Raw genomic sequence first — 24,962 nt, 5'->3', positions numbered from 1 at the left:
TGTCTTCAGTCTCTACAGGGTCTTCGGGGATTTAAGGGTTTTCGAAGTCTTGGAGGGTCTTAGGGTTATAAAAGCTCTTTGGGTTCTAAAGGATTGAAGGGTCTTTGGGGTGTTAAGGAGTAAATGGTCTGAGGGTTCTTAAAAGGTCTTTGAGATCTTAAGGGTCTTAGTGGTCTGAAAGGGTATGAGGGTTCTAAACAATCTAAAGGGTCTTAAAGTCGAAAATTTATTCAGTCATTTGGGTTTTTAAGGTTCTTAAGGGTCTTTGGGGTCATAAAAAGTCTAAGGACTCAAGGTTTTTCAATAGTATGAAATTAATTAATACACCTACTCACGTTTTATGCAGCCAAACGGACCCCAATGCAATGCCCACTCCTCTGGCAAGAGTAATTAAGAGGTTCAATCAAGAGGTTTAAATTGAACAACAAAACATCTCGTGAAATGAATCTCGTGATATGTGATTGACAAAAAAACCAAGATTACATTTGGAGTTACTATCAGGGTACTCATCACAGACGGATTCGTCAATGTCTCACCTCGAATGAGTGTGCCTTGGCAGAAACGGGAATTCAGTTTAAATCTTCATTAATGAGAAGCTACCAGGTACTACACCATCTTCCAGCAGAAAACGAGCCGCAAAACATCGAGAATGCACCCGAGATCCAATCACTGGCATATGGATTAAAAAGCGAGCATGTGTCCGAGCTGGAGATGGGGTAGTACCTCGCAGATCTACTTCCTTGAAAAGCCTCCATGAAGTGATGATGGAACATGTGTCTGGCAGTTTTGCATCACCGTAAAAACCCTTTTCCCACAGTTATAGGTTAAGTAGCACGCAGCCTCTGTTGCGGGTAAGTGCAGTTCCAGATATAGTTGGATTGTGGTCAACAGACGCGGTCCTGCTCGAGGTCGTTGTGTGCTCAGATTCTGTGACCCAGTGGCAGATATTGTAGGAAAGAGAGATGGTGGTGGGCCTGCATGAACCATCACTACTAAAATAGTAGTGCAGGTTGTCCTGCAGCCAAAATTGTGCAAAGTCCTGCAGCGATAGGAAGTGGCATCAAGAGCAGGTGAAGGGTGTCACTGGAAGCTCTTCGTCATGTACCTGCACATTGGCAACTTCATTGTGATGGTTGTTCATTGTGGAATCAAGGCGACTGCAGCATTCGTGTCCTGCTGGATTGTCTGAGCAGCCATTTTTCATGGCCTGCTCCCCCGAGTCACGGAAGGCCTGCAAAAGGTGGACCAAAACAGCTCGTCCTGCTTGTGCCTACTGGCAGACCATGGCCAGCTGGACGCCAAATTCTGCAGTCGAAGCAAGGTACAAAGAAAAACAATTACTTTTGTATTTGGAGCCTAGAATGTCCGCACATTGACTGATGGTGACAATGACATTCAGAGAAAAACCACAATCGTTGCCCGCTTTTTTGGCCAACATGATGTTGACTTTGCAGAATTCAGTGAAACGCATCTTGCTGACAAATCACAGCTTATGGAGGTTGGAGCTGGCTCCACGTTCTATTGGATTGGGAAGCCAGAATCACCCCCCACATCAGGCAGTAGTTGGCTTTGCAATCCGGACATCATGTATGCAACATCTGGTGTGCCTTCGGAAGGGAATAAATGAAAGACTGATGAGCATGCCCATTAAGTTCGCAAATGGGCACCATGCCACTGTCATCAGTGCCTATTCCCCAATGATGACCAATCCAGATGATACAAAGAAGGAGTTCCATGATTGCTTTTCACGGACAATCACAGCAGTTCCCTCGAGACAAACTCCTCCTTAAAGTGGCTTAAGTGTCTTAAAAGGTCAAAAAAGGTCTAAAGGTCTGACGGGTTGAAGGAATCTGACAGATACAGTGTCTCAAATTTATTCTGGGTCAGAAATGGGCCTAAAATGTTTTAAAGACCTTAAGGGTCATAAAAGAGTTCAAAGGAGTCTAATGGTTTTAAATGTGTCTCAATGTCTAAAGGGATCTTCCGGTGAAGGGGACTGAAGTTTCAAAATGGTGTGAAATTGCACAAAGGGTCGAAAAAGGTCTGGAGGTCTGAAAAGTGTCAAAAGGGTTGAAGAAGGTATGTATATATATATATATATATATATATATATATATATATATATATATATATATATATATATATATATATATATATATATATATATATATATATATATATATATATATATATATATATATATATATATGCCAGTACTTCCTCAGGCTGCGGACAAAAGCTCTGTAAGTGGTCAGGAGCTCAGGTGGGCCGATGAAGGACTTTGCACGACGGAGAATGGCTTTGGAGGCGAGGTTTCAAATGTGGTTTTCACAGGAAAAGTCATGGCAGATAGTGAAACCCAGAAGCTTGAAAGAAAGGACTTCTTGCAGAGGATTGTTGAGAAAGTGGATGTGGGGGTTTTCTAAACGGTCCTTTCGAAGAGACATAGTGAGAGTGTGAGATTTGTCCGGATTGAAAGACATGTTCCACGTGTTGGACCAGTTTGTGATTTTATCCAGATCTACATTGAGTGAAGAAGCTGCTGCTTGCCGGTCTGAGGGATGAGCGATGGTATGGCAGAGGGTGGGGTCATCAGAAAACAGATATAGAGGAGTTTCCAGAGAGTCAGAGAGATCATTGATGAAAACCAGAAAAAGTACAGGGCCCAGAATACTACATTGAGGAACTCCAGCCAGGACAGGAAGAGGGGATGAAAGAACTCCATTTAGGGCCACACTGTGACTGCGACAGGAGAGGAAGTCTGCGAGCCATGAGTTGTTAAGAAGTATGTCAGCGGTATAAATTTGAGTGACTGCATTGGTGATTTAATCAAGCAACATCTTGACAACGAATATTCTGGCCGAACTACTGCATCAATTCAGTGCAGCAGCAGGGATGATTTGCATGCTACTCTCGATCGTGCCGATTTTGTTTCCATCAAAAATTTTACACCGCTGTTCGTATTGAAAGATTTCGGTGCCAAGTACGTCAAAGTTTCCCTGCGAGATGCTAATATTTAGCCTTCAAAGGAAAGAGAAATCAGCCTTTGATGTGCGCATGGGGAAGGGGAGACAGTATGATCAGATGCCCGCTGAAAACTAAGCTCGTTATGGCTCTGATTGCCGTGTTGAGCGTGTTGACTCCGAGTAGACACCTATTTTTAATCATATCCAGCACTAGGCACTGGTGTGCACGCACACATCTACGACTTGGACAGTAATTTTCTCAGCATTGTTTCCATTTGTTTGATGATCCAACAGGTTCCTATAAGAAAAACATGCCAGACTATATTGTAAAAACAAGTTTCGATCCTTCTTTATTGTTTTTCACATCAGATGATACAGTGAACAATGGCATCCTGCATTTGAATGGCTTTCCATCTTCAATGTTTTCTTAGATCCTCCTGGTCTGGGATTTATGTTTATCCCCCCCACCTTCCCTTGTCTTTTCCATGGAACATCTGAAAAAAAAATCATAAAAATATATAATTTCTAAAAATTGAAATTATGTTTATATTTATATTTCGACCTACCTTCCCTACATTTTAGTTGAAGAACTGCAAAAACCAAGTTATAAAATAACTAAGGCCTTAGTAAATAAATTGACTCAGGAGTGCAACACGACAATAAAGGAAAAATAATTACTTTTATATATGGAGATGGACAACTTATTTTCCTGCAGCAGCCTCTTCTTCCTCCCTCTTCTTACTCTTCTCAGGGAGGTGGTGTCACTTTTTTTCTTCCATTGACCAGTTCCCAGTGAGATCTCCTGGCAAATCCATGGCTGATAGAGAAAAGCTGAATTCGAACTTCATTCAAGTTTACGGGAAAGCTCACACAGAAATGTCAAAATAATCCTTTTAATTGCTCATTTTAATATGTAACGAAAAAGGTCGTAATGTAATGCCTCCAGAAACACCCCCAGGCCCCTTGCAACACTCCATAACGTTTGGACAAAACCGCACGACCCACCCCTCACTCCAAACCCCAACACCCATGCGCTAGGTGTGGAAACCACAACCCCCAACTCCCATTCCAGGGTTTCTGGCTCCACCCACGACGATATCTCCTCACTGAATATTTACAATGAATTCCATTTCTACCAATAATTAACACTCCAAAAACATTTCTCACTTGAGGTGAGACATCGACGATGAAATCAATCAAACATCGATGATCAAAAATCGAATCACAAGGTTAACTTGGTTCTTTTAAGTGATACTATACATGTATATTTGAGCTGTATATTTTGGTGAAGTTAGCTAAGATGGCAGCCTTTTTTCTACAAACTCTTTTTTCACCCTTGAGAATAACATCTTCATGTGAGCAGTAAAAATTACATTTAAGTCGATGTGTAGGTTGCATTTGAAGAGTATTCGGTTTTTGAATGATTAATGCATTTGCGAGGTCACCTGGCTCCTCCTTCATCAATTTCACCAATCATGGTAACATCTTAATTGACAGTTATTTTTCACATTTGATACTGTTGAAGAATACTCAATTCCTCTTGTACATTTGAACCATTTAATTCATATGCATATGGAGAACCAGAGGAGATTAAATAACACCAGCAAACAACATGCATATATACTCTGATTCTGCCATACATGGACTTTTTGAGTTCTGGTATAATATGCAGGGGTAAAGGAGGTGGGGAGGAATAGGACAATGTCTGGTCATCCCCAAGGCAGAATGGTGCCAAGAGTGCAGTTTTTTGGTTCAGGGAAGAGATCACTCATAGCCTTATTGCATTGGCCATTCGGAGGTCAGCTTGAATTCAAAAAGCTGGGAAACATTTGCGATCTGAAGTTTGATAGGAGTTCAAAAAGATATCTTGATATTACCTTCACACACATTCCATTTAAGCTCGACCGCTGCTTCCAGCCAGACTTTCAGATGCCAATATATAATTATTCATATATAAGAGTCCCTTAATAAGCAAAATAGAATAATAGATGATTCCATTCTACCTAATAAAGATTAAAGATTATTAGGAATGCCAATCTGTTTTGGGGAAGAGGGATGTAGACTGGTAACCTTCCACCACAGCAAAGAGGTATCAGGCCGTTTAAAATGCAATTATATATTTTAGTAGGGTGGATATACTGGTTCTGGCTCACTTTTCCCCATGTAAATGAATGGGGGATTTTCAGCGATTCCCTCTTTTTTTCCCTAAAAATAAACCCCCTTTTTATCCACTTTTCCCTGCTGTGCAGGAGTTTGGCTTTTTGTGAGGCAATGTTTTATGGCCGGATGCCCTTCCTGGTCGCCTCTAACGACACACAGGGATATGGTACACCTATTCTAACCGGGGCATACACCGGGACCAGTACACTGGCACTCATTTCGCCGACCTCAGAAGGATGACAGGCTGAGTCAAGCCCCTGGTGTTGATTCAGCAGCCAACAGGGCTTGAACTCAGGACACTGGGATCCCAAGCCACCACCCTAACCACTAAGCCAACACCAGGCTTAGTCAACACCAGGCTTTGTAGGTATATATATTATATATTATATATATATATACAAGTTATTATATTATATATATATATATATATATATATATATATATATATATATATATATATATATATATATATATATATATATATATATATATATATATATATATATATAACCAGGCTATCCCAAGGTATATTTATTTGTCTCCCCTTTTAACCTGGGGGTTGAACAGCTCACTCATTGAACCTATAAAGATTTGTTCATTCTCAAATTCCTTCAATAGTTTAATTTTATTTGCACAATAATCCCCATCTAAAATATTGAAAAACAAAACATTTGAATCTGCATATTTTTTAAGATACCCCTTTTGTGCCATTACGAAATGATAAACTTATCTTAATGCTCTTGTTTGACCACCTCCTGAGCCACATATCATTTTGAGATTATAGTAAATTGTTTTTTCATTGTTCAATTGATAACCATCAAAGTTTTCAGTCCATTCAAGGATATTCATTTTTTTTCTTTACATCCTCTAACTTACTACTTTTTAAATTGATTCGCTTATTTGTTTTATTTACCTTTGTTTTAGTTTTTTTTTCAATAAGACTTATTTGATATTTTCACATTCATTATGTTTTCCATTTATATACCAAGACTGAGATTTTCTCCACTCTTTAGTTTGATTAATACTTGGTTTAACCATTTATATATTGCGAAAAAACGCGGCGGTAGCCCTTAAAAAAACCCTAACCCATCTTCCCATCGTTAAAACGCAATCTATTTTATACACTCTATCATACAATATCCATATGGAACACAATCTATTCCATTATCTAAAATAAATCTCTTATCATCAAAGGCTCCTAATGCCTTTTTATTTACTTCTTCACTATATATGTTATGTTTATAACTTCTTATTGTATTCATTTTCCTATATTCTTCTTTCTTATTCATCAAACAATTATAATTTCTAAAAGTTATTGATTTCTTTATTACATATTTCTTTATTCCCTTTAACCTCTTATCAATCTGATCACCATACTTATAAGCATATGCCTTTGCTCTCAATCCAATAAACTCACTCATTACTTTTCCACCCAACTCATCCTTAAACTTACCAATAACCTTATCATTCTTTTTGGAAAATAACTCACTCTTCTTGCTGAAATTACTTGTATCATATACTCCAATATTTTTCTTCATATCTTCATAAACATCATCAGTTTTTATATCTAGGATAAAACTATCAGTGTCCATATACAACAATAAAACATTTTCACCATACTCTTTCTTTAAGTCATTATACAAATAATCATACATCAATATCTTTGATAAATCAAGAACTGCTGTTCCAATATAAATTGGTTTATCCATTACAATACTTTCCTTTTTCATATGAACTGCAGAAAAGTTCTCTGAAAAAACCTCTTCTCTCTCAAAACTTGGTTTATTTATCAATCTCGAAGCTTCTTTCCAAGATGTTGTGAATCTAATGTTTTGCCTGTTTCTAACATTTTCCATGGTCTTTCCAAATACAGCATTGTTGATTAATTTATAAAAGTCCCCTTCAAATTTTACTTTTGTATTTGCTCTCATATCTGTATTGAATTGAATATACTTTTTCACCCAAGGACTTTGTTTAAATTTTAAAACTCTATGAATTTTAGCGACTCTCAATCCTTCTCTCAAAAACTGTTTTAAGCTTCTCTGATGCAAAACATACCCCTCTTTATCATAGAATGTTGTTAATAACTTTTCTGTTGATTTGCCTTTAATATTAAAACTTTTATGATAATCACTGAACCATTCTTTCTTTGGGGTTTCTTTCTCACATGCAAAAGGAAGGTCTTTATGCTTATTATGAAGATCACTCGGGTACTTCAAATCAACTTCAAAATAATAACCTTCTTCTTCGTCATTCAATTCCTCTTTTGAAGAAATAACAATATTCATCAAAGCCTTTTCATAATCCTTTTCTTCCACCCACTCTAATTTACCATAAGGCAGAGATTGAGACATTGCCCATCCATACAAATTATTAGCATCAAAATACATCAAATAATTACTATCTTTTTCACTATCATAATTTGGAAGATATTTATTATTTGCTTTAGCATATCTTTTTGAACATACTTGTGATATTCCACCTCTCTTGGACTTCTCAATCATCTAAAGCATATCAACATCACTGATTAAATCTATATCTTGTTTTGTCATTTTCAACATTGCACTCCAAGCTAAACCAGGAGCTGTGAAATAGTGGGCAGGATCTAATCCATAACAATTTTTATTATGACAGAGTGATCTAAAAGCTTCAAACACATCAGCCAACAATAAAACATCTGTTTTTAGATATAAATCATGATATTCTCCAAGGTTCTTTATCTTAAATATTTTCCATATTTCTTGTGCGTGTTTATATTCCTTATCACTTATCTCTTCTTCATAAAGGTTATTATAGAAACTTTCTTTTGAAGGAAGTTGTGTTTCTTTAAATCTCATAAATGAATCCATATAATCATAAGGATAAATTCCCTTACTTGTAAGAATTTTCTCTTTACTTTGAATTTCATTCCTTGTTTGAATTTCCTCTCTCGTAAGAATTCCTTGTTTAATCAGAATTTCATCTTTAATCTGAATTTCCTCTTTAGTTAGAATTTCATTCATTGTTAGAATTTTCTTTATAATTAGAATTTCATCTTCAGTTAGAATTTCTTCATTAATTTCCTCATTAATTAGAGTTTCCTCTTTACTTTGAATTCTCTCTTTAATCTGAATTTCCTCTTTGGTGAGAATTTCCTCTTTTGGAAAGAATGAATTAAGATTTGGAAAAGAGTCCGTGGAGCTTAGATTTGATGCGAGGTAGGCTAGTGGTGTTCCCATAAACTTGTAAGAATCTAGAAACCTAATACGAGTTAAAGGTTTTGTGAATATCATTTTTGTAAATGAAATATACTTTTGACTTGTGTTTGTTATGGCAGAAATATTCCCTGGTGTTTTTGAAAGTTCATTTATAAATAGATGTGTATCATAGTTGGCGCTGTTGTGAAGAAAGACTGGAATAAAAGAAGGTAATTTATAATTAAGATTACAACAGGAATGAGCGGGACCTCTATATTTACCAGTAAGATGACAATGATCCCTAACTTTAGACTCCTTAATTTCCCCCTCACAAATATGACAGATATTGTTGTTTCTAAATTCTAATTTTTCTTCTTTGGTTAATTTCATCGGTTCATTTGTTTCTTTCATTAATTTAGTGAGTCTGATACAATCCTTTTCTAATCGTTTTACAAACTCTTGTGAAGCTTTTTTTCCACGATAATGTTCAAGTTTGTTATACTTTTCTCCAACAGATGATTTGATATAATAACAGAAACCACAAGGAATATGTTTTTGATATTTATTTGTATATGATTCTTTTGGATTAGGAGAAGCAGTATTTATCCTTTTAAGGATACACTCAAAATCAGCGTATATCACAAATGGGTGCATGATAGATTTATTATAATTTTCAAAAGAAATCTTTTCACCAGGTTTAGGCATTGTAATTACAGCTGATTTATGATTACTACAATATTTTGAAAATTGTTCTAATCGGTCTTTTGTATGAAATGAATTAAGACATCGCTTACAAGGATATATTTTGTTTGCTGTTCTGAATACCTGAGAAGAGATTAATCTTGATAAATTATTGATGTATGTGTAATGTGAATTCTTTCCAACACTAAAATATAAAAGATCAATGTGTGTTTCTTCATTTTTATCGTTGTTTGAAATTTTTAATATTTGAACTTTGTTTGTATCCGTGAATCCATATACGTTAATAGAAAGATTATTCTTTTTCTCAAATTTAGGAATATCTGTTAGTGGCATTGGGAATTTAAAATCTTTAATGTCCAAGGTATTCTCATATTTCATATATTGTTTTACTCTTTCTGAATTACATTTTGGTGGATGAAAGTGAGCAAGAACAGACCAGAGAAAACATTTATTATCATTGTTCTTAATATTAACAACTGCCTTCTTTAGTTTTATTTCTTTTGGTAATTCAATATAAGAAGAAGCTTTAAGAGGGTTTGATTTTAGAATGTGTATATCTAAAAAGATGATTTTTTAAAAATTGAATCCACTTCCTACCACTGTATTATCAACATCCTCCTCTTGTCTTGATAGTTCTTCATAAACCCCACGATTCAAAAAATCTTGAAATGATGTTATAAAATGAAGATCTGTTCTCATATAAGGAGTATGTTCTTCATCTTGTCTTTTCATATTCATTTTCACTCCCATATAAAACTTTAAAGTTTTCATTTCTTTTAATGTCTTTTTAATAAATTTTTCAACATCGGGTTTCACTATTTCAATTGATTCAGCTATTGATGATGGACCGGGTTCTGCAAATTGAAAAATCCTTATTTTTATATGCCCTTTAAATGCCCAATCAGTGTTTTCAATATAATAGTCTCCCTTTACTTTAAACTCATTTTTCTTGTGTTTTTGTCATTGAAGATGTCTATTATAACTACTCTTCAAAACATCCTTTGAACAGATATCACAATGTTTTCTTTCCAACTCAAGAGGAGATATTTTATGAAATAGATTAAATGTGTGTTTGTTGGTTTGGAGGTGTTTTCTATAATGTTTATATTTGTGATTACAAACATCGCAGTATGTTGTATTAACCATATTTATATAATAAAACTTTGCTTAAACTAAAATTTTCTTGATGAAAATTTCGTTTAATTTATAGGTGAATCTGTGCTTAAAACCATTTTATCCTCCAACTTTTTCACTTAATAAATACAATGTTTCAAGACACAAAAGACAAGTTTCAATCAATCTCTTCATTTGTTAAAGATACTGAGAAATATGTCAAGGATGTAAAATTGAACAAAGATAAATATAACAACTATTGGATAAAAACTATTATGGTAAATAATATGAGTTCTTCAATTTCCTTCAGTGGAAGGGCTTTTAGTATACCTGGTAGAACATCAATTAAAGTATCTCTAACAAAAGTTTCTCCTCTCCTTCTATTAATATATTCAAAACTAGAAAAAGCAATGAAACAAGAAAAAGTATCAAAAAACAAAAACCTTATGGATGAAGCTTTAGAAAGAAAAGATAAGACCATCTGTAATATGCAAGGAGAAATTTGTATTTTTTTCAACAACCCTAAAGATGTAAATCCTGATGAAATAAAGGATGTTAATATATCAGGTGAAATGACATTTCGTTTAATAGTAGTTAACGATCATTTAAAAATTACCTTTAATATAAAAAATGTTGTCGTTGAATCTGGTAATGAAAAAAAGTATATCGATATCGATGGTAATATTATTAAATATGAGTCAATTTTCAACTGAAAGTAGAGATGAATTGCAGTTTAAGTAAAGTTTTACTTTATAAATATGCTATACTTTCCTGATTCTCCATATGACAAATTTGAGAATTGTCCTGCGTGTGAAAGACAGGGATTAAACACAGAGTCAAAAGCTTATAAACAATGTATATTCTGTGATTATCTTCTAATTAATGATAATAAAAAATATAACAAGGAAAATAATTCTTTTAGATTTACACCAAAAATGAATTACTTTACAAGATTGATGAGAGAAATGAATGTAAAGTATGAGGGTGATAACACACCTTTCCTTACAAGGGAAGAAACTGAACGTATAAGAGAAATGTTCAAAGGATTGTTGTTATATATTATTCATGGATGTAATTTTCAGGGAAATATCAACACAAGATATTGTATAAATAAAATAATGGATTATCTTGAAATTAAACCTGAACTTAGGATAAAATATAGAGTTTCTAAAAAAGCCAATAATAAATTAAATAACCTGTTTTCCAAATATATAAATGAATGATTTTTTACCCATTTGGAAAAATAAGATAAAATTTAACAACCATAAAAATCTCCCAAATTCATTAAGATGTCTCATAGTTGGTTCAAATGGATGTGGAAAAACCTGCTTACTTTTAAAAATGCTCCTCACTCCCAACTTTTTAGATTATGATAATTTAATAATTTTCACAAAGTCGAGTTTTCAACCAGAGTATCAACTACTCTCACAAGGTTTTAATGTTGGTCTTCAAAAAGAAGATATAATCGGTTTATTTAAACGTCAAAAAAACCTAAATGATTATAACATTGAAGATATAATTCAACTATTTTGTGATACACAGAGATGTAAAAAGCAATCAAATCCTATAACTTGTATTCTTAGTGATAATACGGATGATATACCTTCTCCCCAAGATTTGGATAAATCAAAAAAGAACCTCGTTATCTTTGATGATTGTGTTAATGAGATAAACCAAACGGTAATGGACAGCTACTACACAAGAGGGAGACATTCTTCTTGTAATTGTATTCATCTTAGTCAACCGTACTTTCAACTTCCTCGTCGTTCCATCAGAAACAATGCTAATACTTTTATTTTATTCAAGTTAAATTCAATAGATATCAATAATTTTTGGAGAGATAATTGTTCTACATTATGTGGTAAAAAAAAATTTGAGGATTACATGAAGCACATGACTGAAAATATAAATATATTGTTGTGAAACAAGATGAGATATTAAGGGATATATTTTTTGTTTTATAAATAATTACATATATAAATGACAACTATTATTGTAAATATTGTGGGTAAATCTGCTTCTGGAAAAAACTTTCATAAATCAAGGTTCTTGTGTAGTACAAATGAGAATATTGTAAATTTACTTGAAAAACACCCCGTGATACGCATTGTATCAACAACAACTAGAGCAATAAGACCTGGAGAAGGAAAAGGTGAAGATTATCACTATATTTCAGTGGAGGAACATATGCGATTGAGGAATGAAGGTCAAATGTTTGAGGAGGTTTCTCTTGGTACAACAAAATATTCACATTGGAAGAGTGAGTTAAGGAAACTAAAATCTGGTGGTGTTGGGATATTAGAAACTAATCCAGAAGGAACGAGACAAATTATTAAATATCTGAGCGGAGTGAAGATTTTATCATTCGGTTTTGATGTTGATGAAGAAACTCAATGCAAACGTATGAAAAGCAGAGATGCAAGTATTAGTGAAGAAGAAATTACAACTCGCATTAATGTTAATAAAGAATTTGATGAAATATTTAAAGAAAAGGATTTATTTGAACACATCTACTTGAATGATGAAGAAAAGGAAAATTTCCCTGTTGATCTTTACAATTCATTAAATTATATTTTACAATAAATAAATGGATGCAAAAGAAAGAGCAAGAAGATTTAAGGAACATCAAGAGTTGGTTTCAAAAGTTGTAAAACAACAGGAAGACATAAAGAAGAAACGCAGACAGAAACTAACGGGCGAAGAAGCATTTGAAAGAAAACAAGAGAAATTTTTTAAACCACTTTTAAAAACTTCCCAAGAAAAAATGAAAGATGTTTCCACAGTTCCCACAGTAGAATATACTCCTAAAAAACTTAAAATGTTAAAAGATTTTGATCAAATGACGGAGGAAGAATTAGAGCATTTAGGAGAATTAAAGGTATATGATGATGAAGGTTTATTTCAACAAATGGAAGAGATTAATCGACCCCCTGATTATATTGTGAATGCTGTTCAAAACAATGAATATTCAACGGATTCAAAAACCAAAGCAGGACTCATTCCAACAGAACAACCAGCAATATTTCATCTTCTTCAAGAAAAGGTATTGATATTTAATGAAGAATTAAGGTTCTTGGGTTCTGCTCAACCCCCTGATAAAAAAACTCCGAGATTAATGTTTCTTCTCACAAAAGATGGAAGACAAGGTTCAACTGTGAGGGATGAATCAAAGTATATTGATAAACCATTGGATATGGAAAATAATGATGATAGAGTATATATTGATCTGCTGAACACTCTAAATTATAAGGTTATTCTTTCTGGTAAAAGCAGGAAGAATGAGAAGGAGAAACACATGATTCAGGCTTTAAGTATCCTTGGTTCAGGTGTTAGTTTTCTTCCAAATGACCCATCGCAATTAGTTAATAGACTGTTATTGTTGTTAGGTAGTAAGAAGGCTGGAAATAACAATTGTTTTAATGAAGCATCAGCTATTTCAGACCAGTTGATGAACATGAAAATAATTAATAAATCTCAATATAAAGACATTTTATCTCATATTAAATAAGATGAGAAGCACAATCCTGAGTTTTAATTTCACAACAAGCAACCACACATCTTCATTCCCATACCCACTACAACTTGACCCAACAAAAGAATATGAGGCATCTTTATTGTCCATGGAAACTTATAATACCTTATTTAATATAAGCGAGAAAAATGACAAGTTTAGTTATAATCCGGGAAGTGGATACAAAACGATAACAGTCCATTATTTTATTTATACAATATCTTGTGTTGATATTTCCCTGAAAATTACATCCATGAATAATATATAACAACAATCCTTTGAACATTTCTTTTATACGTTCAGTTTCTTCCCTTGTAAGGAAAGGTGTGTTATCACCCTCATACTTTACATTCATTTCTCTAATCAATCTTGTAAAGTAATTCATTTTTGGTGTAAATCTAAAATAATTATTTTCCTTTTTATATTTTTTATTATCATTAATGAGAAGATAATCACAGAATATGCATTGTTTATAGGCTTTTGACTCTGTGTTTAATACCCGACTTTCACACGCAGGACAATTCTCAAATTTGTCTTATGGAGAATCAGGAAAGTCTAGCATATTTATAAAGTAAAACTTTACTTAAACTGAAATTCATCTCTACTTTCAGTTGTATATTGACTCATATTTAATAATATTACCATCGATATCGATATACTTTTTTTCATTATCAGATTCAACGACAACGTTTTTTATATTAAAGGTAATTTTAAAATGATCGTTAACCACTATTGAACGAAATGTCATTTCACCTGATATATTAACATCCTTTATTTCATCAGGATTTACATCTTTAGGGTTGTTGAAAAAAATACAAATTTCTCCTTGCATATTACAGATGGTCTTATCTTTTCTTTCTCAAGCTTCATCCATAAGGTTTTTGTTTTTTGATACTTTTTCTTGTTTCATTGCTTTTTCTAGTTTTGAATATATTACCAGAAGGAGAGGAGAAACTTTTGTTAGAGATACTTTAATTGATGTTCTTCCAGGTATACTAAAAGCCCTTCCACTTCAGGAAATTGAAGAACTAATATTATTTACCATAATTGTTTTTATCCAATAGTTGTTATATTTATCTTTGTTCAATTTTACATCCTTGACATATTTCTCAGTATCTTTAACAAATGAAGAGATTGATTGAAACTTGTCTTTTGTGTCTTGAAACATTGTATTTATTAAGTGAAAAAGTTGGAGGATAAAATGGTTTTAAGCACAGATTCACCAATAAATTAAACGAAATTTTCATCAAGAAAATTTTAGTTGAAGCAAAGTTTTATTATATAAATATGGTGAATACAAAGTACTGCAATGTTTGTAATCACGAATATAAACATTATAAAAAACACGTTCGAACCAACAAACACACATTTAATCTATTTCATCAAATATCTCCTCTTGAGTTGGAAAGAAAACATTGTGATATCTGTTCAAAGGATGTTTTGAAGAGTAGTTATAATAAACATCTTCAATCACAACAACACAAGAAAAATGAGTTTAAAGTAAAGGGAGACTATTATATTGAAAACACTGATGGGGCATTTAAAGGGCATATAAAAATAAGGATTTTTCAATTTGGAGAACCCGGTCCATCATCAATAGCTGAATCAATTGAAATAGTGAAACCCGATGTTGAAAAATTTATTAAAAAGACATTAAAAGAAATGAAAACTTTAAAGTTTTATATGGGAGTGAAAATGAATATGAAAAGACAAGATGAAGAACATACTCCTTACATGAGAACAGATCTTCATTTTATAACATCATTTCAAGATTTTTTGAATAGTGGGGTTTATGAAGAACTATCAAGACAAGAGGAGGATGTTGATAATACAGTGGTAGGAAGTGGATTCAATATTAAAAAAATCATCTTTTTAGATATACACATTCTAAAATCAAACCCTCTTAAAGCTTCTTCTTATATTGAATTACCAAAAGAAATAAAACTAAAGAAGGCAGTTGTTAATATTAAGAACAATGATAATAAATGTTTTCTCTGGTCTGTTCTTGCTCACTTTCATCCACCAAAATGTAATTCAGAAAGAGTAAAACAATATATGAAATATGAGAATACCTTAGACATTAAAGATTTTAAATTCCCAATGCCACTAACAGATATTCCTAAATTTGAGAAAAAGAATAATCTTTCTATTAATGTATATGGATTAACGGATACAAACAAAGTTCAAATATTAAAAATTTCAAACAACTATAAAAATGAAGAAACACACATTGATCTTTTATATTTTAGTGTTGGAATGAATTCACATTACACATACATCAATAATTTATCAAGATTAATCTCTTCTCAGGTATTCAGAACAGCAAACAAAACATATCCTTGTAAGCGATGTCTTAATTCATTTCATGCAAAAGAACGATTGGAACAACATTCAAAATATTGTAGTAATCATAAATCAGCTGTAATTACAATGCCTAAACCTGGTGAAAAGATTTCTTTTGAAGATTATAATAAATCTATCATGCACCCATTTGTGATATACACTGATTTTGAGTGTATCCTTAAAAAGATAAATCCTGCTTATCCTACTCCAAAAGAATCATGTACAAATAAATATCAAAAACATATTCCTTGTGGTTTCTGTTATTATATCAAATCATCTGTTGGAGAAAAGTATTACAAACTTGAACATTATCGTGGAAAAAAAGCTTAACAAGAGTTTGTAAAACGATTAGAAAAGGATTGTATTAGACTCACTAAATTAATGAAAGAAACAAATGAACCGATGAAATTAACCAAAGAAGAAAAATTAGAATTTAGAAAGAACAATATCTGTCATATTTGTGAGGGGGAAATTAAGGAGTCTAAAGTTAGGGATCATTGTCATCTTACTGGTAAATATAGAGGTCCCGCTCATTCCTGTTGTAATCTTAATTATAAATTACCTTCTTTTATTCCAGTCTTTCTTCACAACAGCGCCAACTATGATACACATCTATTTATAAATGAACTTTCAAAAACACCAGGGAATATTTCTGCCATAACAAACACAAGTCAAAAGTATATTTCATTTACAAAAATGATATTCACAAAACCTTTAACTCGTATTAGGTTTCTAGATTCGTACAAGTTTATGGGAACACCACTAGCCTACCTCGCATCAAATCTAAGCTCCACGGACTCTTTTCCAAATCTTAATTCATTCTTTCCAAAAAAGGAAATTCTCACTAAAGAGGAAATTCAGATTAAAGAGAGAATTCAAAGTCAAGAGGAAACTCTAATTAATGAGGAAATTAATGAAGAAATTCTAACTGAAGATGGAATTCTAATTATAAAGAAAATTCGAACAATGAATGAAATTCTAAAGAAAGAGGAAATTCTGATTAAAGATGAAATTCTGATTAAAGAAGGAATTCTTACAAGAGAGGAAATTCAAACAAGGAATGAAATTCAAAGTAAAGAGAAAATTCTTACAAGTAAGGGAATTTATCCTTATGATTATATGGATTCATTTATGAGATTTAAAGAAACACAACTTCCTTCAAAAGAAAGTTTCTATAATAACCTTTATGAAGAAGAGATAAGTGATAAGGAATATAAACACGCACAAGAAATATGGAAAATATTTAAGATAAAGAACCTTGGAGAATATCTTGATTTATATCTAAAAACAGATGTTTTATTGTTAGCTGATGTGTTTGAAGCTTTTAGATCACTCTGTCATAATAAAAATTGTTATGGATTAGATCCTGCCCACTATTTCACAGCTCCTGGTTTAGCTTGGAGTGCAATGTTGAAAATGACAAAACAAGATATAGATTTAATCAGTGATGTTGATATGCTTTTGATGATTGAGAAATCCAAGAGAGGTGGAATATCACAAGTATGTTCAAAAAGATATGCTAAAGCAAATAATAAATATCTTCCAAATTATGATAGTAAAAAAGATCGTAATTATTTGATGTATTTTGATGCTAATAATTTGTATGGATGGGCAATGTCTCAATCTCTGTCTTATGGTAAATTAGAGTTGGTGGAAGAAAAGGATTATGAAAAGCCTTTGATGAATATTGTTATTTCTTCTCAAGAGGAATTGAATGACGAAGAAGAAGGTTATTATTTTGAAGTTGATTTGAGGTACCCGAGTGATCTTCATAATAAGCATAAAGATCTTCCTTTTGCATGTGAGAAAGAAACCCCAAAGAAAGAATGGTTAAGTGATTATCATAAAACTTTTAATATTATAGGTAAATCAACAGAAAAGTTATTAACAACATTCTATGATAAAGAGGGATATGCTTTGCATCAGAGAAGCTTAAAACAGTTTTTGAGAGAAGGATTGAGAGTCGCTAAAATTCATAGAGTTTTAAAATTTAAACAAAGTCCTTGGGTGAAAAAGTACATTCAATTCAATACAGATATGAGAGCAAATACAAAAGTAAAATTTGAAGGGGACTTTTATAAATTAATGAATAATGTTGTATTTGGAAAGACTATGGAAAAAGTTAGAAACAAACAAAACATTAGATTTGCAACATCTTGGAAAGAAGATTCGAGATTGATAAATAAACCAAGTTTTGAGAGAGGAGGTTTTTTCAGAGAACTTTTCTGCAATTCATATGAAAAAGGAAAGTATTGTAATGGATAAACCCATTTATATTGGAACAGCAGTTCTTGATTTATCAAAGATATTGATGTATGATTATTTGTATAATGACTTAAAGAAAGAGTATGCTGAAAATGTTTCATTGTTGTATATGGACACTGATAGTTTTATCCTAGATATAAAAACTAATGATGTTTATGAAGATATGAAGAAAAATATTGGAGTATATGATACAAGTAATTTCAGCAAGAAGGGTGAGTTATTTTCCAAAAAGAATGAAAAGGTTATTGGTAAGTTTAAGAATGAGTTGGGTGGAAAAGTAATGAGTGCGTTTATTGGATTGAGAGCAAAGGCATATGCTTATAAGTATGGTGATCAGATTGATCAGAGGTTAAAGGGAATAAAGAAATATGTAATAAAGAAATCAATAATTTTTAGAAGTTATTATAATTGTTTGATGAATAAGAAAGAAGAATATAGGAAAATGAATACAATAAGAAGTTATAAACATAACATATATAGTGAAGAAGTAAATAAAAAGGCATTAGGAGCCTTTGATGATAAGAGATTTATTTTAGATAATGGAATAGATTGTGGTCCATATGGATATTGTATGATAGAATGAATAGAATAGATTGTGTTTTAACGATGGGAAGATGGGTTAGGGTTTTTTTAAGGGCTACGCTGCATTTTTTCACAATATATAGATGGTTAAACCAAGTATTAATCAAACTCAAGAGTGGAGAAAATCTCAGTCTTGGTATATAAATGGAAAACATAATGAATGTGAAAAATATCAAATAAGTCTTATTGAAAAAATAACTAAAACAAAGGTAAATAAAACAAATAAGCGAATCAATTTAAAAAGTAGTAAGTTAGAGGATGTAAAGAAAAAAAATGAATATCCTTGAATGGACTGAAAACTTTGATTGTTATCAATTGAACAATGAAAAAACAATTTACTATAATCTCAAAATGATATGTTGCTCAGGAGGTGGTCAAACAAGAGCATTAAGAGAAGTTTATCATTTTGTAATGGCACAAAAGGGGTATCTTAAAAAATATAAAGATTCAAATGTTTTGTTTGTCAATATTTTAGATGGGGATTATTGTGCAAAGAAAATTAAACTACTGAAGGAATTTGAGAATGAACAAATCTTTATAGGTTCAATGAGTGAGCTGTTCAACCCCCAGGTTAAAGGGGGGGAGACAAATAAATGTACCTTGGGATAGCCTGGTTATATCTATAATATAATAACTTGTGTATATATATATATATATATATATATATATATATATATATATATATATATATATATAATATAAAAAATTGTGTGTATATATATATATATATATATATATATATATATATATATATATATATATATATATATATATATATATATATATATATATATATATATACCTACAAAGCCTGGTGTTGGCTCAGTCTGGTGTTGGCTTAGTGGTTAGGGTGGCGGCTTGGGATCCCAGTGTCCTGAGTTCAAGCCCCGTTGGCTGCTGAATTAACACCAGGGGGTTGACTCAGCCTGTCATCCTTCCGAGGTCGGCGAAATGAGTGCCAGTGTACTGGTCCCGGTGTATGCCCCGGTTAGAATAGGTGTACCATATCCCTGTGTGTCGTAAGAGGCGACCAGGGTTGGCGGCAGGAAGGGCATCCGGCCATAAAACATTGCCTCACAAAAAGCCAAACCCCTGCACAGCAGGGAAAAAACGGATAAAAAGGGGGTTTATTTTTAGGGAAAAAAAAGGGAATCGCTGAAAATCCCCCATTCATTTACATGGGGAAAAGTGAGCCAGAACCAGTAAATCCACCCTACTTATATATACATGTACATATATACATATATATATACATATCTTCTTCTTCTTCTTTTTATAAATTAATGAATAATGCTGTATTTGGAAAGACTATGGAAAAAGTTAGAAACAGACAAAACATTAGATTCGCAACATCTTGGAAAGAAGCTTCGAGATTGATAAATAAACCAAGTTTTGAGAGAGGAGGTTTTTTCAGAGAACTTTTCTGCAATTCTGCATAATGTCACATACCTTTCTGCATTAATTTATTTCTGCATTAATTTCATAAATTTCTGCATTAATTTATAAAAGAAGAAGAAGAAGAAGAAGATATATATGCATATTTATGTATATATATATATATATATATATATATATATATATATATATATATATATATATATATATATATATATATATATATATATATATATATATATATATATATATATATATATATATATATATATATATATATATATATATATATATATATATATATATATGCATATATATGCATATACATGCATATATATATATGCATATACATGCATATATATATATGCATATACAAGTATATATATATATATATATATATATATATATATATATATATATATATATATATATATATATATATATATATATATATATATATCCAAAGGCTTGAAGCCCTTGTTGATCTCTGTAAAGCATTTGATTCAGTGAATCAGAATGCTCCCTGAAGGATTCTTGGTCTTCGTGTGGTGCCACAAAAAGTAATTAATCTGATGTCTGAACCATACTCTGAAACTGAGAGGCTGTGAGATGTGGTGACACCATTTCTGACTTATTTTTAATTGTTACTAGAGTTTTAAAGGGGTGTGTACTGGCTTCCACACTTTTCAGAACTTGTATGAACTGGATTCTTGGTAGGATGCCAGAGAGATCAAGCTGCGTTGAATCGTTTGGGAATGTCAAGATGTCTGACCTTGATTTCACAGATGATGCAGTCATCTTTTCGGAGACGAGATATCCATTTGGGGGCACTTGAGGTGCTGAATGAGTCGTCGGAGCCACTGGGATTATGGGTTTCTTGGGTCAAAACTAAGATCCAGGCTTTCAAAGACATATTGGATGCTGCTTTCTTGTGTGTACCTGTTTGTGGCAAAGAGGTTGAGGTCACGGACAGATTCACTTACCTTAGCAGTGACATTCATGTGTCTGCTGGCTGTAAGAAAAAGGACAACAGATGTCTGGCTCATGCCTGGGTTGTCATGGATTCACTGGATCATGGGGTGTGGTGCTGCCGATACCTGTATGGGAAGATGAAAGTCCAAGTCTTCAAGTCGTTGGTGCTTCCAGTCTTGCTCTACAGATGTGAGACTTGGACTCTGACCAGGACTTTGTGTCCAACGTTTGGTTGTTGAGACAGACTCAAATGAGATTTGTTACCTGCATAGTCCGTGAGCATCAGCTGTTGCTGTACGGTCATGTGGCTCATTTTCCTGACGCTGATCCTGCTCACCAGATTCTCTCAGCATTGGAGCCTTCTGACTGAAGGAGGCCAATGGTCTGACCACGTGCCTCATGATATCATCAGGTTGTTGAGTATCTCAAGGAGATTGTGATGAGCCAGGCATCTTCCTGGGGGATGGCCAGACGTAGGCCCCTGGAGTACAGGTGGAAAGTGGACGCAGCGACACGCGGTTCTGGTGTATGCTCCCATACCTCACCTGAGCTGACCTTCCTGTATGTGACAATTCTGTACACCCTCTTCCTCTGCTTATTTTTGTCTATGAATGAAAGAAATACTTCTGTTTTTGCACTTTCTGTGAAAATATAATGCTCGGGGTCGAAATACTTTCACATTCTTTTGTTTCAATGTAAATCTCATTCAGTTGTTGTTCTACCTTCGAAATGTTTACTTTGAAAACAATATTGGTGAATTGATGAGTTTTGATGAGAATGGAGACCCTCCTGCTATTTATGAAGTTTTAAACTGGCAACCAGACAGCACAGGTGGATTACGGTTCCAGCTCGTGGGAGGGTTCGATTCCACAGCAGCAAAGGACAAACAACTTCACATCAACACAAACATGGTTGTTTGGAATCATGGCGGGAATAAGGTAACACACATGCAGTCACGGAAATCTTGAACGACTTGAGCATGTCATCACTGTATGATTGTTTTTTTCAAATCTTATTTGTCGATTTCATTGTCAGATTCCCCAATCGATTTGCAGTGACCCTTGTAAACATGGCACAAGAAAGATTGTTCGAAAAGGTGAACCATTTTGTTGCTACGATTGCATCAAGTGTACATTTGGCGAGTTTTCCAATGTAACAGGTGTGTAATATTTGTGTTTTTTAAGGATATTCATTGGTTTAAAAACAATATGACAAAGTGCGATCTGATTTGAAGGCAGTTTTGTACGTCATGATCTTTTTTGAAATTGGATCTTGGTTCACCTTCTGATTAAAGAGCATATGAAGTTACCCCTTTACATGTGATGATCTGACATCCGTAAACTTTTTACCTGTTACCCTTTATCCTATTTACCCAGTTGTACCTTACAGAAATTGGGAGCAGTTGTGCATTACAAAAAGGGGGTGCAAAATAACAATTTTATGAAATTGAATTGGGTAAAGGGGTAAATAGCGTAAATGAGGGAATAGAGTAATGGTTTGAATCTGGTAATGGTTTGAATCGGGTAAAGGTTTTAATATGGTAATGGTTTGAATCGGGTAAAGGTTTGATTAGGGTGATGGTTTACTTGAATCTAGTAAAGGTTTGAATCAAGTGAAGGTTTGGCTTGGGTAAAGGTTTGAGTAGGGTAAATGTTTGAATCAGCGAAAGGTTTGATTTGAGCAAAGGTTTTAATCCGGTAACAGGTTGAATTGGGGAATCATTTTTATCGGGTATCGGGTAAAGGTTTGAATCGGGTATCGGATAAAGGTTTGAATATGCTCACGGGTTAAATTGGGTTTGGTTTGAATCAGGTGATGGATTAGTTGAATCGGGTTATGGTTTGAATCCGGTTTTGGTTTGAACTGGGTCATGGTTTGAATAGGGTAATGGTTTAGAGAGGCTTAATTTCGTTTCCAAAAACTTCTGGCAAACCAAAACACAAAATCAATAAAACAATCTGTTCACCTGAAAATATGGCTTTCAAAAATACATATACTTCGTTATGAGTGAGTTTATTTGTTGCACTTTAATTGATGATAAACCACTGATATATACAAAAAACAGGTATTGTTTTTAGTCCTTCACAGTCACCTCTCCCCCCCCCCCCCCCACTGCAAAGCCAGTGAGGGGAGTGTGGTACTGGGAGTTACGTGAATATGAATGAATGCATGATGAACCGGAACTGAAGGGCAGAATTTATTCTATACCTTCCCAGTTGATGGGGACACGTACTCTGCCGCTGTCAGTGCACAAACAGCCTTTTTCATGCCGAAGGTGAACGTTGTTTTTAGAACGATATAAATTTCATCAACGAGCACAGTGGCCGGGTGAATCGACTGCACAATTCATTGTTGCTTTAGGTGAGATTGCGGTTAATTGTGAGTTTAGTAAAACCTCTCTGATGAAATGACACGAGATCAGCTCGTGGTAAAAACCCTTACAGCTCGTATACGTGAACGGTTGCTTTTGGAACCGGAACTGATACTGCAGAAAGCCCTCTTAATGGCAGGACAAATCGAATCAGCCATTGCGGAAGCAAAAGTGATTACATGCGGAACGTCGACATCCTTTCAGGATGTAAATACAATACCAGCACGTTCCATCAAGGGGTAATACAGACGCCACCCCATCCACAGGGACACATCAAATGAATCTGCAAACCCAAATTTTTCACAAGCTCGACAGGTACGCAAAGAGAGTACTTGTTGTTGTTGTGGATCTGCAATGCACTTAGCCATTTACCCCAGATATGTTTGATGTTGGCTTTATGGTGAGCGTGGTGGGCTTGGGATCCCCGGATCCTGAGTTCAAATCCCACTCGGCTATTGAATTAAAACCAGATGAGGTTGACTCTGCCTGTCATCCTTCCGAGGTCAGCAAAATGAGTGCCAGGTTGCCGGTATCCTGTGTCGGAGTTGTGACCTGTCCAGGATTCTGCCCAATAGCCAAAGAGACTGCTTTGGCAGCACAAATGCTCTGCAAGAGTATGGTCCCAAGGGATGGATGGATTTACACAAATGTGGTAATCCCCATGGTGCGACCGAACCATAAGCTCGGATTGAGGTGGGGGGGGTAGAATGTAGCATAAGCCAGGCTTAATAATATAGATGGAGTAAATCCTTAGCAAAACAACAAAATATGGAAATCATTAAGCATTTTATTACTTTAAAAAATTGCATAAACAAGAAAAAAAGAACATTTTTTTGAAAAATGGGAAAACATAGAGGAATGAAATCTCAAGAAAAGAACCAAACAAGGAAGGAATGACACCACGTTCCGATGACACAATACAACACCACAATCCTCTTGTAGATTACGATCATGACATCTTTTGACATTTTAATTTTGTTTTGGGATTGTGTAGAGATTGTACAAACATTTATTTTGCACAAATGCAGAGGGAACAACGGGAACAGCACCATTATGGGGAACGAACAACATATAGCTTTGCGAGAGAGTTGAAGCATAACCAGAGTGCGTGATAGGTAGTAATCTATTGATAGTGTCAGACCGTGATAATTTATGATTTAAACCAAAGGAAATAGAAGAGCAAATAAAAAGTGCAAGAAGAGAGGAGATTGGGGCAAGTGCAGGCACGGATTCGTGCTGGGAGTGCATGACCCAATAGGTATGCACATCTGTGCAGCGGGAGCAGGTGGTGTTTCCCAATCCCGGGGTGGAGCCGGAATTTGCCAGGGACAGGTCGTGGATGGACAGCCCAATGGTACGAATGGGCAGTGCAGGGTTAATGAGGAAACTCCCCACGGGGGTGTGTG

The 24,962-nt window shown here is 33.8% G+C and overlaps 1 protein-coding gene across 1 annotated transcript in view; it reads left to right on the top strand.

The window, feature by feature from the left end:
* LOC147035870 (extracellular calcium-sensing receptor-like) overlaps positions 1 to 24,962 on the top strand; it is a 54,954-nt gene that overhangs the window by 5,663 nt on the left and 24,329 nt on the right. The window contains exons 3-7 of the mRNA XM_085869796.1: positions 1,154 to 1,321; positions 1,455 to 1,601; positions 21,168 to 21,292; positions 21,896 to 22,123; positions 22,221 to 22,344. Of these exons, the coding sequence (XP_085725922.1) occupies positions 1,154 to 1,321; positions 1,455 to 1,601; positions 21,168 to 21,292; positions 21,896 to 22,123; positions 22,221 to 22,344 (792 nt within the window). The remainder of the gene's footprint in view (positions 1 to 1,153; positions 1,322 to 1,454; positions 1,602 to 21,167; positions 21,293 to 21,895; positions 22,124 to 22,220; positions 22,345 to 24,962) is intronic.

The sequence above is a fragment of the Eptatretus burgeri genome, chromosome 1 (genome assembly GCF_056783735.1).
Source record: "Eptatretus burgeri isolate ZD-2024b chromosome 1, Ebu_testis_v1, whole genome shotgun sequence".
In the NCBI taxonomy this organism is placed as follows: Eukaryota; Metazoa; Chordata; class Myxini; order Myxiniformes; family Myxinidae; genus Eptatretus; species Eptatretus burgeri.
Note: the sequence above shows the minus strand (reverse complement) of the source record. Positions and strands in the feature narration are given on the sequence as shown.